Source organism: Sminthopsis crassicaudata, chromosome 1, assembly GCF_048593235.1.
Source record: "Sminthopsis crassicaudata isolate SCR6 chromosome 1, ASM4859323v1, whole genome shotgun sequence".
In the NCBI taxonomy this organism is placed as follows: Eukaryota; Metazoa; Chordata; class Mammalia; order Dasyuromorphia; family Dasyuridae; genus Sminthopsis; species Sminthopsis crassicaudata.
The window spans coordinates 729,678,629-729,697,551 of record NC_133617.1 but is presented as its reverse complement, the minus strand read 5'-3'; the positions used below and the strand labels follow the sequence as shown (position 1 = coordinate 729,697,551).

Below are 18,923 nucleotides of genomic sequence, written 5' to 3'. Positions count from 1 at the left end.
AAAGAAAAAAAAAAATCTAACTTTTTCTGCTTTCATTTTCTGCCCAAAGTTAATAACGATCAATCAAAGATTCAATATGAATTTATTAGGAGCTTGTTCTAGGCACTATTCTAAGAGCTGGGGATGTACTAAGAGGCAAAAACACAAACACCTTCAAAGAGTTCACGTTCTAAGTAACAGAGACAAATAAAGAGAGTCTGCATGGCTCAGTCCAAAGTGCCAGATATCGTGTTCCTTAAAAGGAGGGTTCAGGTTCAAATGAAGTCAAGTGAAAAAAAATATATTTGTAATATATTTAATCTAAAACCCCAAAGTCACATCAGCAACCCTAGCAGAAAGGGAAGTGAAGAGGGGGAAAGTTAACTCCTTCCTGCCTTGCTGGGATGAGGAGGAAGGAAGAGGAGCTGCTTATGGTATTTGCTGCCTTAATGCTCTCTGAAACACTCACAAGGAAAGGTTCCATCTGAAGAAGATAGTGGATCTTTAAAGAAAAGGGACTGACTTGGTTAAAATGGAGGCCAAGAATCAGGAAGATCTACTCTGTCATATGCTCACTGTATGACTCTAGGTCAGTCACTTTACCTCTCACTATCTCAGGGACATTCTAAGACTTTAAGTTGAAGGAAAACTATATATGTGCATAGGTAGGAGGAATTTCTCATTGGAGAAGATGGAATTATTGGTCTAATTAAAAAAATTCAGCATTAAGAATATAGTAGGAATATTGAACTACTTGCCATCTAGGGGATGAGGTGGGAGAAGGGGAGGAAAATTGGAACACAAGTTTTGCAAGGGCTAATGTTGAATAATTGCCCATGTTTATGTTTTGAAAAATAAAAAAAAAAAGTTTTAATAAAGGAAAGAAAAATAATATAGTAGGAACCTATAGCAGATTATTTGAGATCAGCATAGATTTTGATATCATGGACTTTTTTTTTTCCCTTAAAAGGGAATGGTATGAAAAGACAACTATTCTTTGCAGGATAATTCCAAAGACTCAAAGAACAACTTAAAAGGTACATGACCATGGATAGGTCCTGTCTACCCCATCCTTCAGTGTTTTCAGCTACACAAGTTCTATATCACTGGAACCATAGACTCAGAAGCAGGACTATCAAAAGTAATTAGATGGGGCAGTAGAGAGAGTGCAATACTTGGAGTCAGGAACATTTGTGTTCAAATCAGCTTGAGATACTAGCTCTGTAACATTGGGTCAATCACTTAACTTCTCTCTGTGTCTCAATTTCTTCATTTGTAAATTTGTTCATAAGAACAGCACCTACATTCTAAGGCTATTATCGGGGATCAAATAAGATAATAATTGTAAATTACTTTTGCAAACAAAATACTAAAAAATATTAGCTATTTATGATTATTATTATTATTGCTATAATCATCTCTCCTCTTTTTATAGATGGAGAAAATTAGGTCAAAGAAGTATTATAGAGCAGAAGACATATGTGAATCCTGGTATTCCAATTATAATCCTATATTGCTGCATTGCAATAGCAGCAGCAGCAGCAAGAGAAGGAAGAGTAGCAGCAGGAATAGTAGCAGGAGGAGGAGGAGGAGGAGGAGGAGGAGAAGCAACAGCAGGAACACTAATAGAAGTAACAGTAAAAGGAGCAGTAGTAGCAGTACCAGTACAAACAGTAGTAGCAGTAGTTGCAACAGTAGTAGCAGTATTAGTACTAATAGTAGTAGTAATTAGATTTGGGTATGGGGTTACAACATAATAATTGCAACAGTAGTAGCAGTAGCAGCAGGAGGAGGAGAAGCAGCAGCAGTAGTACTAATAGAAGTAACAGTAATAGTAAAAGGAGCAGTAGTAGCAGTACCAGAAGGAACAATAATAGTAGCAGTAGTTGCAACAGTAGTAGCAGTGTTAGTACTAACAGTAGTAGTAAATGGATTTGGGTTTAGAGTCACAACATAATAATAGCAACAGTGTAGCAGTAGTAGTAGTAGTAGTATTAATAAACAGTTATAATAGTGGTGATAATAGTAGTAGTAACAATAATAATAATCATACAGCTTGCATTTATATATTGCTATATGTTTTACAAAACTGTTTTACAGATATCTCCTTTGATCATCACAACAATTTGGAAGATAGTTTCTATTATTATAATCCTTATTTTAGGGAAATGACTTACTCGCCCAAGGTCAAACAGTGAAGAAGTTACTGAAGTCAGAATTGAATTCAAGTCTTCTTGATTCCAGGCCCTATGCTCTATCCACTGCACCAGATAAGTGATTCTAGACCCCACCACTTACTTGGGACATGCAGTAGAATTAAAAGACAATTAAAAGAATTAAAAAGGCAACTTTTGTTGTTGATCAGGCAAAAGTGGGAAGATTTCACATCATTTGACTATATGCAGATATTTATTGGATGCTAAATACATGCTTTCCCATATATTATCTCCCCTGGGCCTCTTCAACATTGGGAGGTAGGTATTAACTAAAAAAATGTTTGAGAAAATCAAAAGAGAAAATATATCATGAAAACCCCATGAACAAGATTTACAATTTCAACCTTTTCTACAGGATTTCATTGCTCAGGGGAGGGAAGTTTTCTCCACCTATATAGGACCTTCTCTGCTAGACACAGAAATTTGCTCTGAGTATCATGGTTCTGTGACTTGCTCAGAGTCATTCAGCCAATATATGTAGGAGACGGGAATTGCTATAGGATTCTGTAGAGGACAGCATCCTATCCAAAGAAAAAATTATTATTACTATTTCTTCCCAGCTCTAACTCACCCCTGGGTTCAGTCTGCATTTCAATTTCATCTTTGCAGAATCATTAAGATTAGATTTCTTTTAGCTGGGATAAGTGGAACCCTTTACTATTTGCACACTGGCTGTGTGTGTGTGTGTGTGTGTGTGTGTGTGTGTGTGTGTGTGTGTGAAGACCTTCTGACTTAAAAGCAGAAGGTGGGAGTGTGAATGAAAGGCCTAGTATTTCCCTCATTATACTGCATAGCAATTCTCTAGAAGATTGAATGAAAGCACTTTAATTCATTCTTGTACTTCAAAGCCCCTAATGTCTTTCATTAATCTCAGACTTGTAGATTGTACTTTAGAAACATTGCAGGCAATACAAAATTACCGTAATAAAAGGAGCTTAGCTAAAAAAAAAGTTGAGGGAATTTAAACCCTCTTGGCCAATTGCTTTCAGAGGGGTTCAGTCCAACTGGATGATTTTCACAGGGTCTTGATTCAGTCAAGGTTCAAATGCATTAGAAAAATCTCTCAGAAACATATTGGTTATGTTGGGAACATAAGAAATCTTTGTATTTTCTTGCTTGCCAGCTTGGATTACATTAGCAGTGCAGATGAAGTCTGGTAGGACTGAAAAAGAACTCTTTGCAGTGCAGAGATAACAGTTTCAATCCCAGTTTAGTCACCATAGGCAAGTTCCTTTTCTAAGCCTTACATTTTTATCCATAAAATGGGCATAGTAATACTTTATACTACTTATCTCAGAGGATCACTTGGAGAAAAGTGCTTTATCAACTTTAAAAGGCTGTATAAATGTGATTAATATGAAACCACACAGATCCTAGCTTTGGGTAGAGGGACTTTTGGAACCATGGAGTCTCAGTGTTTTATTTTATCAATAAGAAAACTACAGTCCATTCAGACTAAGTCATATGCCCTGTAGTAAATAGTGAGCCATAAATGTGTGTCAGTGTGTGAGAGAATGGTCAATTGGATCAATTCTATTTAATTCAACAAATATTCATTAAAGTATGTCCTATATGCAGAGAGTGTCATGTTAGGCACTAGGGCAAAGGTGATAAAAATGGTCCTCAAGGAGTTTTAAGAACAAAGTCTGAGCTTTGGAAAAGATTTTTAAAGATCAACATGAGTATCATATTGAGAACGGTTTCAGATTTGAGATAATAATAATAATGGCACTTGCATGCTGCTTTAAGACTTATAAGGGACTTCACATATATTCTATTTTATCTTTACAACTACCCTGGGAAGTAGGGGGAATTCTTATTCTCTTTTTACAGATAAGGAAACAGAGGCAAATAAAAGTCAAGAGATTTGCCCAGCATCCTGCAATTACTAAGTGTCAGATTTGAACTTGGGCCTACCTGACTCCAGCCTCCTCTCTATCCACTGTTCCAGCCAAGTTGTCATCTGTCCTTGGATACAGAGAGGACAGGAGAGCTGTTTTTCCCCCTCACCCCCACCTTTTGTGTCACAACCTCATTTGGCAGCCTGGTAAAGCCCTTCTCAGAAAGATGCTTTTTGTTTAATAATTAAAGAAAATGCTTCTCTAACTTCTCTAACATCCTAGTCTTGAAATCTATCTGTGGTTCTAAGGTTAAGAATCTATGCCTGCTACGTCACCTTCTCTATCCCTTCGATCTCCCACTATCCCCCCTTTTATTTTTGAGAAATCTGAAATCCAAAGGGGTTACACATAGAAACTCAGTGGAACAATCAGGATTTGAATCTAAGTATTCAGACACTAAACCCAAAGTGCTTTCTACTATATTTCCATCAATTAATCAATGAATATTTTCTCATGGTTTTCTGACATTTTATGTAATTAATCTTTGCAAAAAATGGTAGCAAGGAAGGAAGGAAAGGAGAGAGGGAAGGAGAGAGAGATGGAGGGAGGGAGGGAGGGAGAGAGGGAAGGAGGTTTTCACGCTCCTCTAATAACTTTGATTAAAAATTTTACCAGAAGAGTTTTCAACATTATGAATGCTATCATACTATTGCTCCTCTTTTGTATAAATATTGATTTTTTTCCCCCTTTGAATGTCATTCTATTTAATTCACCCTTTCTGCACAGGGCACTGTCTTATGCACCTGGGAGAGAGGAAGCAGTGAGTCAAGAGCCCTGTGATTTCATCTAATAAAAGACACAATCCATTTATAACTTATAAAGAAGTACCAGAGGCTCAAATAAGTTAAGAGATTTAACTCTGTTTACAGCTAAACAGGCATAAGAGGCCCAAGATCCCCAGACTTCAAGACCAACAGTCAGTGAGGATCCCAGTGTCTCCATTACAGGGGACAACCAACATTTAAAGTTAGGATTTGCTGATGACTGAGAGCTCAAAAAGACCTTGTAGCAACCTCATTACACACACACACACTCACACTCACACATGAGAGAAAGATTCAGACACAGACAACATATAGATACCAAGCTAACAAGTAATGCTCAAGTTTTGAATGAATGAGTCTTTCTTCTTCATTCATTGGGCACTTTTTATTTAAAATCTAGTCCCATGAATTCATTATGCAGCCAATTCTTGGTCTGGAAATATCCCCAATAACAGAACAGCAACTCTACTTTCACTTGAAATCTTAAAGAGTTGTGGGGACAGTGATGAACAGGATAAAGCTTATCCCTCCTACAGGGCAGCTAGGTAATGCAGTGAAGAGAAAGTCTGGCCTTAACTCATATTCCTGAGTTCAAATCTGGCCTCAGACACTTACAAGCTCTATAATCCTAGGCAAGTCGGCAAAGTCTGTTTGCCTCAGTTTGCTCGTATGTAAAATGAGAAGAAAATGGTAAACCACTCAAATATCTTTTCAAGTATCTTTGTCAGAAAACTCCAAATGGAAGAATAATAAAAAGTTGGACAGGACTGAAAAAAAAAAATGACAAAGCAAGAGATATGCCATTCCTATCCAAGTCTGGATGAAGCATTTCCTGATAGGATTATAGATCTGGGCCTATAAACAAACTCGGAAGCTATCTGGTTCAACTCTCCTATTTTACAGATGAGTAAACTGAGGCTTATTGAGATGAAGCAATATGCTCAAAATCACACAAGTATTGCTGGGGTAGGGATGGATTTGAACTGCCTCAAGTCAGTGCTCTTTCCAGTATACTACCCTGCTTCCAGTGGATGAAGAAGGGCAGTATTAACATTCTTCTCCCTCTGCTTTTTAAGACTAAAGGGGGAGATGATGGACTTTTCCCCCGGAGGCTACAGGTGCTACTACTCCAAGGGCTAAACTAAGTTTCCCACAAAGGGCTTCCTGATGCCAGAAGTGCTTAGTCACCAATTTTCCGCTCCAGGCCTTCTCTCTCTCAGGAAACGATTAACCTCATTCTCTCAGTCTCTTCAGACTTAATGAAAAGATCAGAATGAATGCCCTGTTCATTCTTTGAGTGAACTGCAAGACTTCCCGAAAAACCTCTTATAGACAGAAATTTCTATGTGATCATTCCACACTATAGACTCAGCAGCCAATTGGTTAGTTCAGACTTAGCTTGCATCTGCAGCCTCAGAAGACATACACACACAGAGAGAGGAGAAAACAGGAGTATACTTTACTCTATAAAATAGACTTCTCCATTTTCGGTATAGGCCATCTCCCAGTTTTCAGGTAGAGGACCTAAGTTTTCCTCTGCACAAAGAGGTAGGTATTGAGGGAGCTTCTGAGATGGTTCCGTGATGGGAACAGTGGTGATGCTATTATTCACAGGTGGCAAGGTTGTCTCTCTTGAACTATGGGGATTGTGCTCTTCTTGTTCTCCAGAATCTGGAACAGACAAAAAAAAATGGAGCAAGGTAAGAGAAACTGTACTCAAAATCACACAAGTTTAGTGGTCAATAAAGAATCCTCAGAGACCAAGGAGCCCCATCCATATATTTTTAACAAAATCCCCAACAAGTGGCCTTCCTAGGTTTTGTGTATAGTTTTCCATTGAAGGAGAACTTCCATCTCCTAAGGCAGCCCATAATTCAGGCTCTGTATCAGGGTACTAATTGAGCTATGATAAAAAGAGTATTTTCCCTTCCAACAAATTTAAACCTGTCGCTGCAACTACAACCCATTGTGCTCTTGGGCCATATAGTTTGAGTTGAAGAAAGTCATCATATCTTTGCTTTTCTAAGCTAAGCAATCAACCAAGATTATTGTCATGTCATGAATTTAAGGTCCTTCACCATACTGATTAGTATCCTCTGGTTGCTCTCCAAGACTAAATAATGTTCTTCCCTCAATGAGGTTCCCAGAACCAAACATACTACTCCAGATCTGCCATGACCACAACTAAGCCCTGTGACCTCCCTAGTCATAAAGGCCATGCTTCCCTTAATAGCCAATGGATCCTAGCTTCCCATTGGATATGCTCTAAAAATAAAAATAAAACCTCCTTAAAACAGTTCTGGTCACTTAAGTTAACTAAAAGTTGAATAAAACTAAAAGTGGAATAAAAGATTATTGACTGCCTGATTGATTTAGATTTTATTTGGTCCCAAAATGATTCATCAGATTGGCTCCTTCAAAAATAAAGATGGTGAAAAATATATTCAGCTCTAATGTCTCTCAAAACTTGGTGAAGTTAAAAGGAAAAAGAAGGAACACCTTAGAACTCAAATTCTAAAGATTCTGAAGCAAAATAGCCCAGCAAAACATGACCCCCAGCTGCTTTGGGCTTCTACATGCGTGAGCTTTCTGAGTTAGAAGATTTTTGAGGAAGAAAAAAATTGCTTTTGAAAACAGGATGAAAAGAAAAGAAAAGAAAGCACTATCATAATGCCCTTGCTAGCCACTGTTTGTATTAGTTCATTTAAATATTTTTAGTAGATATTAGCCAGAAGGAAAGACTATCTTATGAATTTTGATAGCCAATACAAACAAGAGAAAAATGTGCAGACAGCATTTCAATGACTCAACATTAAAGGACTGAAGGAAGCTTGTATCACTAGTTACTTCCATAGAAGACTGGTGACTACATGCTACAGTTTTTAAAAAACAAAAACAAAACTGATTTTAGAGCAAAAACCACAAAAGGACTTGGGTTCCATAGTTGAAATCAAGTTTTTATTGGATCTTTTTTATATCCATGAGAGTTCTCATGGTATGGAGAATAGAGAATAGCTCCTATTTTATTACTTCTGTGACTTTCAGCAAATCATTTGACCATTCTAACCTATCATGTCTTTATTCATAAAATGAAGCTGTTGCACTAGGAGATTGCTAGGACTCCTTTTTCTTTTAAAATTCTATCATGCCAGAAATTTTAGGACTTCTTTTATTTTTTCTTTTCTTTTCTTAAAGCTTTTTATTTTCAAAACACATGCATAGATAATTTTCAACATTCATCCTTGCAAAGGACATCCTTTGGTCCAAATTGTTTTCCTTCTTTCCCCCCATTCCCTCCCCTAGACGGCAAGTAAGGAAAATCAGATCAAAAAGGGGAAAAAATCAGAAAGAAAACAAAATGCACATGAACAACAACAAAAATATTGAAAATACTGAAAATACTATGTTGTGTCTCACACTCAGTCCTGTCCCTATAGTCCTCTCTCTGAATGTAGTTGGCTCTCTCTATCACAAGACCATAGGACAGGACTTCTTTTATAATCTAGTACTCTGAGACAAGACGTCTTTTTGCCTTCACATTTGAGCAAGTAGACATGATTTACAAATAGGAAAATGTAGGTTTGAAGCAAGGAAAGACTTGACAATCATAGTGGGATGGATGGCCTCCCAAAGGAATGGATATCCCTTATTGAAGTCTTCAAACAAAAGCTGCATTATCACTGGTAAGGGTGTACTGGGTAGTCTTGTCCAACCATCAGCTGGATCAGATAACCAATTCTGTGATTCTGGAATAATATAAAATTCAGCTCAATTTAGTTGAAATCAAGTTTTTATGGGATCTTTTACGTCCATGAGAGTTCATGTGGATACAGAGCTGGCCACAGAATCCCAAAGACCTAACTTCAAGTCTTGGCCCTGAAACACTGACTGAATGACCCCGGGCAGTTCACTTAATCTCATATTTGTTGTATTGAACTTAAGAAACAAAATTGTTTTTGATAAAGTAAAACATTCATTTCTATTTAAAAAAACACACACACTTGAAACTATAGATATGAATGTATTTTTTTAATTGATAAAAAACATTTAGCTAAAACCATCAACATGTATTATTTGTAATGGGGACAAGTTAGACACTTTTCCAGTAAGATCAAGTATGAAATAAGGAGGCCCACTCTCACTAATATTATTTAATATTGTACTGGAAATAGCTAATAAGAGAATACCAGTAAGGGAAGAAAAATAAATAGAAGTCAGAATGGGGAAAAAAAATCTATGATATGCTTAGAAAATTCCAACATTGACAACTTGAAGAGAAAGTCTTGATCTTTTTGGTAAAGGAAAGTCCTATGATGGAATCAGAAATACAGTAAAAACTATAAACCAAATTACTGTGCTGTATATATAAAGACAAAAATAGCTTCTGCTTTTAAGCCTTACATTTATCTATGTATGGGATTGCCTGTCATCGGGGGGAGGGAGTGGAGGGAGGGGGGGGATAATTTGGAAAAATGAATACAAGGGATAATATTATAAAAAAATTTACTCATGCATATATACTGCCAAAAAAATTATAAATAAATAAAAATTTTTAAAAAGACTTAGATTTATCTATAATAATTATTTGAAACGTATAGATAATATTATGGCCCCTAAGGTCCATTTGGTTCCTTGAAATCTTAGGTAATTTATTTGAGAGAAAAAAAAAATTGGAAATCCAAACAGAATTGCTCTGAGCCCCAACTTAGGAGAATTCCTATTATTTGGGTAGAGTTTGTGTCCTCTTGTCTCTTTGTGGATGAGACCAAAATTCAAGTTCCTGGAAAGATCTGAGTATTATATAGTTTAACATTCATGAACAGACTCATAACTGGAGAGTAATTTCTCAAGAATTTGGGTCTTCTCAACATTGGCAATGAGTTCAAAATTCTCCTCCACATTTTCTTTTTCTGCTGTAGCTCAGACTAATATTCTCTTGCCCTTTTACTGACTGCCAAGAGGTAGCTGGTTTCTGGCTTAGTGCTGGAAGATCCCAATCCTTCTTGTCTATCCAAATACTCAGAATCTCAGATTCTAAAACAGTCTCCTCCCTTTTAAACGAATTCTTTAGGACATGACCAAATGTTTCATGAAGAAAGGTTCACTATCTCAGTTAACTCAGTTTGGATTGAGTGAACCAATTAATAAAATGCTATTGTTTAACAGTAATAATTACTTTAAAAGGGTGAGGTGATGAAAGCACCAGCCCTGAATTCAGGAGGATCCGAGTTCAAATCTGATCTCAGACACTTAACACTTCCTAGCTGTGTGACCCTGGACAAGTCACTTAATCCCAGCCTCAGGGGAAAAAAAAAAAAAAAAAAAAAGGTGGGGTGATGAATGGATCCCCTCCCTTTAAGCTACCAATGTACCATAATTGTAATTTTATATGATCTCCTGGGATTGAAATAGATTCTGATGAAAATAAATGCTAGTTTCCTGTGAATAATAGCAAAACCCCATATTTTATTGTTGTTTCAGTGTCCGACTTTTTGTGACTCCATTTAGATTTTTTTCTTGGCAAAGACATTGGAGTGGTTTGCCACTTCCCTCTCCAGCTCATTTTATAGATGAGAAAACTGAGGCAATGGATTAAGTGAGTTGCTCAGGGTCACACAGCTAGTAAGAGTCTGAGGCTAGATTTGAAGTCAGGAAGATGAATCTATGCACTTGAGTCACCTGGCTGCCTCAAGTCCATCTTCATAGAGCACATTTTACAGGCTCATGATATAGTTTATCATTTCATTTGAACCTCACAACAACCCTGTGAGATAAGTGCTATTAGTGTCACAACTTTACATGAGAAGTGACTGAGGCTCTGAAAATCTAAATGATTTTAGTCTCCAATTTCCTGCCACATCCAATGCACTGAAGTATGCTGATCCTTCAAATCATTATTTAATCAGCTCACTAGCATTTATTAAGCACTTTTTGTGCCAAGCACCATGTGAATTAAAAAAAAAAAAATTAGATAGTTATTTATTTCTCCTCTTCTCCCTCCACCCAATTCCCAGGTAGTTTTAGAATAGGGATAAGGAATGCAGCAGTAATTTGACTAGTATTGGGAACTCCCAGTTGAGAAGACTATCTCTACCCATGGAGTTCAGCACCTTCTTTATGACATATTCATGAAGAGGCCAAATGTCTCGTTTGGGTCACAGAACCAGTGTATATCATAAGCAGGGCTCAAATTCAAGCCTTCCTGGCTTCAAGGTCAATTCTATTTACTGTGTGCTACATGTTGACTCCAATTTGTAGCTTGTGCTACTAATGACTGTTCCTAAAAGGTGACCAGGAATCAAAAGAAACAACCTTTGCATCTTTCTCCAATGTTATTACAGACTAGATGTACAGAAGGCTATTGAAAGATGCTTAGAGACACAATAGATGGGGGGGGGGGGGCGTTGATTGGGTATAGACTAAGGATGAAAAGATATTGATCCTAAGTAATTGCTTGGCACTGATTGAGATGAAGTTAACTTCAGGATATGTTTAGGATCTAAATCCTTCAATGACCAACCTATCTTACAGAACAAGGTAATTCTATATGGGGTATTAAAAAATACATCTAAAACTATAACTACTGAGAAGATGGGACAAAAATGAGTCATCAGAAAATCACAGCTCCAGCTGTTAATCTTCAAACTGTATTGCTTTCCAGATCTTCAGGGAGACTAAAGGTATCTAAGAAGTTTTAGTTTGCTAAATAAATAAATGAATGAATGAATGAATGAATGAGAAGAAATAGAAAACCCCAAAATGAAGGAATATACAATTTAGCCCTGTTTCTAAAAATCCCACTTCCAGATTAAAATTCAGGAAACCATTTCTTGTTTCTTCCCCAAAGAAGGGCCTTAAGAACTCGAATATTCAGGCAGATTTGCTGCTTAGAGAGGATGGAAAATCTTTTCAACAATTGAATTGCTTTCAAATTGTTCAAATATTTTTAAAATACTTTAATGCTTCCTTTGAGGTCAGACAAAACCATAATCAATCCCTTTCTCTGAATGGAAACAAAAAGATAAAAACTGAAGGCTCTCCCTCTTATATACATCAGATCCATATTATTCAAATTACCAATGAGTTGAGAATTTCATTATTCTCCTAGAATCAGAATTTCTATGAAGTTGTTAGTACCTCTTTTATTATAGCACCAAAATCTACAGACATGATGAACTAGAAGTCCCAAAATATCTCTGCTGAAAATACTTTTCATTCAATTTAATGAATATGTATTTATGAAGTGCCTCTAAATGTCTGAAAAGGGATGTGAACTTAGGTCTTCCTGACTGCAACTACAACAACACTCCATTCACTAAATCACTTAATAGTAGCATTACTAACTATGCTCTCTTCTCCTCTGGGGATCTTCAGGTAATTCTGGAATCCACAAGAGCCTGAAAGAAACCCATTCTACTAAGGTCTTCTTATACATACATACATAATACATACATATATATACAGGTAATTATAATCTCTTTAGAGTTGGGTCATAGTGGCTATCTGTATTGCTGATACTTGAGACAACACCTTGTATGTGATAGATATTTCAATCTTTAGATTAAAGTTTTGGTCCTTCCTTACTGGCTCTGTCCATTCTCTAAGTATTTTATTGCCTTGAGTGAGACAATAAGAGTAAGACAGTAAGAAAGATTGGAAAATGGAGCTTCCATGATGATGAAGCCTAGAAATTCACATGAGGATAAATATGGCTTCCATATGTAACTCCCCCCAATACATCTGGCAATGAATGTGATGTCTAGGGAAGAACTTAATCACACCCATATAGCATTGATAGTATAGCACTAATCATTTTACAGGCATTTTGCTTCATGGCAGGTGATGACAGATTATTGACATCCCCAGATGTGCCCTTGAATAGAAAGATGGTTTACTTGGTATTCCACATAGGGAGGGGATGAAACCACATGAGTAATAGTCATTTTTTGGTCATGTCTGATTCTCTGTGACCCCATTTGAGGTTTTTGTGGCAGATACTGGAGTAGTTTGATATTACCTTCTCCAGCTCATTTTACAGGTGAAGAAACTGGGGCAAATAGGGATAAATGGAATGCACTGCTTCTCATCAATTGGTTCCTTGAAAAAAATATCAAACAAAATTATGATGGAAGCTAAGGCTGAATAGAAATTCTGTTGTACCATAAATGAATGGCCCCACTCTGCTAAAGAGGTCCTCCTTCAATGACTGTTGTGGTAGGAAGATCACTATAGAGCTCAGCCAATAGACTCCAAGACCATTTATGTTGGATTAATCTTGAATATGGGTCTAGTGATTGTTCAATCTGCTATGTGAGCTACGCTAATTTCAGAGAGAGTTGCATCCTTGGAAGGCCAGTCATAGTGAAAAATCACAAGTATTGATAAAGCACCTACTATGTGCTAGGCAATGTGGTAAGTGATGAATCTAAAAAGGACAAAACAACTCTCAGATCTCCTTTCAATTTTATGATGCCAACAGTGGAAATAAGATCATAGGCCAAAGATCCGTAGCTATCAGATCATTGAATAAGTATGAAACTAATTGAAGAAACCCTAAATTTGAGAACCTTCTCCAGTGGCCTATAAAGTGAATCATCTCCAGAGTGACAATCTTACTGCTATAAATGACAAATCAAAGAAGTGGTGGTTCAATGGAACAATGACCAACAGGTTTTCTTTGGAGAGCTAAATAAAAGATTTAACGGAGATGGTTTCATTTGTTATCCAAGGAAAAAAAAGATCCCTTTGGGGGACATTTAGTCATTTCCTCTCATAGTCATCAAGAAGGGTGTAAATGAACTATGATGAAGAGACATACTCCTCATAAACCAAAATCTTCTGGAGAGATAAAAAGGTAGCACTATCTCTGAGCAGCCTGCCTGCCATGGTTTTCAAATCCTAGTCTTTGATACTCACTTCCTAGACTGCAAATGAACAGTGGAGACATATCGGATAGAATGGCTCTGTGTGAAGAAATGAAAACTACCAAAGGCTTATAAATCAATCAGCCGATCAATTAGCATTTAACTTGGTTAGCTCGTATATCATGAATACTTTTCCTCAAGAAGAGAACTGGGTGATACTAATCAAGCAAGAGAGAAAATAAAAATGAAAGTGGTTTAACAAACAGAATTAATCAGGGCAGGAGATGTCTTGGGCTTTTTGGGTATCAAACTTGTCAGTTCATTTGCAAGGGGTACTCCCACTAAGGAAACTCCCATGACCAGTGTAGATTACTATGTGCTCTACAGCTTCTCATCACGTAGAATTGCTCAGATCACTGGGATGTGAAGTTACTTTCCAAGACTGATAAGGTAGTATGGAAAGAAGGAAAGATGGAAGGAAGAAAAGAAAGAGGGAAGGAAGAAGAGGGAGGGAAGGAAGGAAGGAAAGAGGGAAGGAAGGAAGGAAAGAGGGAAGGAAGAAGGGAGGGAGGGAGGATGGAAGGAGGAAGGAAGAAGGGAGGAGAGAAGGAAGAAAGGAGGGAAGGAAGGAAGGATGGAAGGATTTAATTGTTAATTTAAACAATTTAATTGTTTAAATGCCAACCACTAGGGATTCAAATAGAATAGTCAAGTTCTTCCCTATTGTTCAAAGAGCTTCTATTCTAACAGAAATAGTACACGTGGGAGAATTGTTTTGGTTTGGAAAGGCACAGAGACAGTGGAAAGGAGCCCTGTTATGTGAGAATAGGGTACAGCCTATTCTGTTGCATAGAAGAAGTGTTATCAAAGATATCATTAAACATGTTTTGGGCAGGAACCAGAGGATGTGCATCAGTTGCATAACAAGACTGGGGGATGACACTCACAGAGAGCCACAGAATGGTCAAAGAACTACTCAGTCCCAGAAACTCAGAAGATCTCAAAGGCCATGGACCAAATATTTTGTCAGTTAGTCATTTTTCAGTCATGTCTGACCCTTCATGACCCCATTCGGGGTTTTCTTGGCAGTGATAGTGGAGTAGTTTGCTATTTTCTTCTCCAAATAATTTAGAGATAAGGAAACGGAGTCAAACATGGTTAAGTGCCTTGCCCAGGAGCAAACAGCTAGTAAACGTCTCAGATTTGATCTGAACTCATGAAGTTGAGTCTTTACCAGTAAAGAAGGGCTCCTGTTGATGGACAAAACAATGGGTCCATCTTAGAAGGCTTATGTTAAATCCTAAACCATTCAAGTCACCTCAGTACAAAATTATAAAACGGAGGCCAGATACCTTCTGAGTATTGTTCACTTTGGCCAATTCAAACTGGTATCATCATCAGGAAATTCAGTTGACAAACATGAGAAATCACACAGATGCCCATATTGTTAGCCCATGGTTTATAGTGATACATTTTCACCTACCCCACAATTCCCTCCAATCCTCAAATATCTCTTCTGACAAAACAAAATCTATTTAATGCTCTAATATGTTCCTTTGGGGGGAGGAGGATGGGGTGTAGAGCACGTAAAGGCAGAAATAATGGGAGCACAGTCATATTATGAAGCCAACCACCATGACAGACGGCTGCCTCGTATGTTGACAGATGGGATAATGACTACTGTTAAAAATATTTAAGAAAATATTTAAGCATGGTGAAAACTTAAGAGCCAAGATGCCATTCCAAATTTTCTCATAATCTCTCTTCAGTTATGGTGGTTTCCTTCAAAAAGATAACATGCTCTTGTCAATAACATGAAATTTGATGTGAAGCTGTCAAGTGGATGCTATTATTCTTTCCATACAGAGTTTTGGGACAAATGCTACTAATGATGATGATGATGATGATGATAACCCATGTTTGAAAAGAAGGGAAAAGAGAGGTGATGAAGGTTATTCAAAATCTTCCTTCTGCAACACATTTTTTTCAAGTTTCTTTAAAAAACATTAGATAGGAGAGAAACTATGAATAAAAAGAGGTATAGACAGTGAAAAAGAAAACCACTGTGGTTAGGCTGAGAACTCTGGTGTCTCTGCCAGATCTCTACGGGGAAGAGCAAGAGAGAAAGGCAGAGAGAAAGATACCGAGAGAAACTACCTCCCTGCCCCACTCCCCGGCCCCCAGCTCCCTCTACAGAGAGAAGCTCTCCTTCTTACCTGTCAAGCTACTGTTCATTTCAGGGACGTCATCCTCATCGTCATTTTCCGTGTGTACTATGCCAGCATTTTGCATATCATTGTAGGACTTGGTGCGTTTCGGGGTTGACTGCTTGGAGCCCGTTGGAAGGTTGTGCAAAGCATCAGTGGGAATCACTTTCCCGCTGACGGGTTGGCTGGGAGGCTTGGGTGTCCCATAATAGTTACCTAGGTGATAGAGACACATTTGCATGTTTCAGTGAGAAGTAACCAAAAAATAAAAAAAAATAAAAAACAAATAAAAAAAGGCAAGATTTCACATTCTAACCCCATCTGAACGTAAAGAAATTAAGCTGGAAAACTCAAACGGCCTGGATTTCTTTTCTGGGATGGATTAGAAAAAGATGTCTTTCCTCTTCAGCTAGACATGTCGAATTCAGAAGGCGGGATGAGAGCCTCATTGTTTAGGCTCAGGCAGCATGCAGGGAGGAAAATAAAGGCAGCTGGGCTGGAACCCTCAACTTCATCTCATTACATTTGAATTTTAATTAGTCACCTTTTTACATGTATGCACCAACATAGTGTACAGTCCATTTGGAGGGAGTCCCAAGGAAAAGGAAAAAACTCACTTGCTCCCACCCTAAGGGGACCTGAAAGGCTGCGGTGACCTTCTCTATCAATAGTGGAATCGCAAAGAGGCTAGAGCATTTTTTAAAAAGTAATCTTTCTTTATGGGAAACATTCCCCCAGAAAGGAAGAGGGGGATTCGCCACGTGGCACTTATTTAATGGAGCAGCAGCCTGGCTTCCGGGTCAGCTGGGGGAGGAACGCCACTTGCCAAGGCTTCAAAGGGAACCCTTGTACACTGGTGATGGTGCCTCTTGGAGCAGCCATTTTTAAATACCACGTGTCACAGGAGGCCCATAAGTCATGGCAAGGCAGTGAAGTGTCAAGGATATAATCAAAATTCTGTCCCTTTTCAGATTATGGGCAGAGAGAAGGTGAATAATATGACCATTCTCCAGAATTCATCACTCATATTCATAAGGATGTGGCTATAAAAGGGGGGGCAGGAAAAAAAAACTGTTGTTTTTTTCAATCAATCCTACAAAGGATGATTCAAGCTCAAGAGTGATGACCTTGTGTAGTAAGTCACAGGTTGTGAGTTTGAATCCAGGCTTTGCCTTTTTTGGGTCTCAGTTTTCCCATATATAAAAATGAGAGTGGAAAGAAATGATCTCTCTGGTCCCTTCTGGTTCTAACCTGGGATCCTATAGCTCAATAATCTCATAGTTCCCCTTCAGTTTTACAAATCCAGAAATTACAATTATACATTTGTCTACAGAAGATTCCCAGAGCAATAATTTTGTGTCTACTGGGGCTCTTAACTTTTTGGATATAATGGAATCAGTTGGTAGGCTGGTGAAGCCTATGGAACATTTCTCAGAATAATGTGTTGCGTGCATAAAATGTAACAGAGAATTGCAAGGAATTATTATATTGAAATAAATGTGTATCCAAACTTACAGACCCTGTGAAATCTATTCATACATTTCTTGGGGATCAGTGGCTTCTGGGTTAATATCCTTGATTTTAATAATAATAATAATTAATAATGGTCATAATAAATGATGACGATGATGATGAGGGAGCTCCCAGGGAGAAGCTTCTTCACCCAATACTTGCAGTAGCAAGTAGGTAGACTCTGTGCCAGAGAGAGACCAGAGATTGCCTAGAGCCTTGAAAAGTGTACCCACCTTTCCTGATAAAAAATAGTTGACATCTATAAAGTATTTAGAATTTAGCCAAATGCTTTCGAGATGTTATTTAATTAGAGCCCTTCCCCCAATGACCCTGTTAACCAAAGGCTATTATTAATCCTGTTTTGCAGGTGATGACACTGAAATGCAGAGACAGTAATTTCTTAATCAAGATCTCACTACTATTTCAGCCGTGGGACTTGAACTCACATTTTCTGGACTCATTCCATTACGTCTAATTAGCTAAATAAATTTTGTAGTTCTTGTTAATCTTGAAACAAAAAAGAGCTGAGAATATGTTGCTCAAGGTACATGATCCCAAAAGGGCAGCTGAATTTATTTCTAACCAATTCTGCTTTTATGGATGAAGATATTAATAACAGAATGTCTCATGATCAGGCACCATAGTTGATTTTGCAAATACATGAACCTATTAATGCCAGCTTTCAAATATAAATGGAGAGGTGTGAGATCAATTCAACCAATATTTATAAAATGTGTTCTCTCAAGAGAGAGGAGAGAGAATAGACTTAAGAAATGTTTGCTGAATTGATTTTACACCTTTCAATTTATATGTCCATATAAAATATATATGAAGAGAATATTCAGGTAGGTGTGTATGAGTATGTGTATATATGGACACACACACACATATACACATAGCTGAATAAGCTAGAAACCAAGAGAATTATTTTTACAAGTTCAAATCTAGCCTCTGTTCTGTTAAAGTTCATTTTCCATCAGCTCTCGGTCTTCCTGTGCATCTCTGTATTTTTCAGACCCATCATTTCCTTGGATGCATTTCTATTCCATACATTCACTCATCACAATTTGTTTAGTCATTTCCCAATCAATGGGTATCTACTCTTTCCAACTGAACAGGGGCATTCTAGAGTATGACTTACCCATTACTTCTCACCGATAACAGTAATAAAACAAGACCAAAATTAATCTGGAGCCATGAGTAGGTGGCATAAGGATACTGAAGAGGCAATTAGAAAGGCACATCTTATGCATTATATGGAGTGTACCAAAATTCCTAGTGCAGGCTTAAAGTTCTAAAGTTTGAAACATCCTTTTCTGTGTATCTAATGCACGCAACCATTTTTTAAACTTTCACATCCAAGGTCACAAGAGCTCACTTAAAAATTCCTGACAATCTTCATACTCGTCAGCATGTCTTCAATTCTTATATCTTTGTTTCTAGCTCCAATCCATGTGCTTTTCCACAAAGCTCCCAATGT

At 37.5% G+C, this 18,923-nt stretch overlaps 1 protein-coding gene across 18 annotated transcripts in view; it reads right to left on the bottom strand.

The window, feature by feature from the left end:
* Positions 1-18,923, bottom strand: part of MAGI1 (membrane associated guanylate kinase, WW and PDZ domain containing 1) — a 696,381-nt gene that overhangs the window by 111,115 nt on the left and 566,343 nt on the right. For all 18 annotated transcript variants that reach the window (XM_074284174.1, XM_074284160.1, XM_074284171.1 and 15 more), the window contains exons 4-5: positions 15,941-16,147; positions 6,324-6,531 (exon numbers count right to left, since the gene is read on the bottom strand). In XM_074284174.1, coding sequence (XP_074140275.1) covers positions 6,324-6,531; positions 15,941-16,147 — 415 coding nt within the window. The remainder of the gene's footprint in view (positions 1-6,323; positions 6,532-15,940; positions 16,148-18,923) is intronic.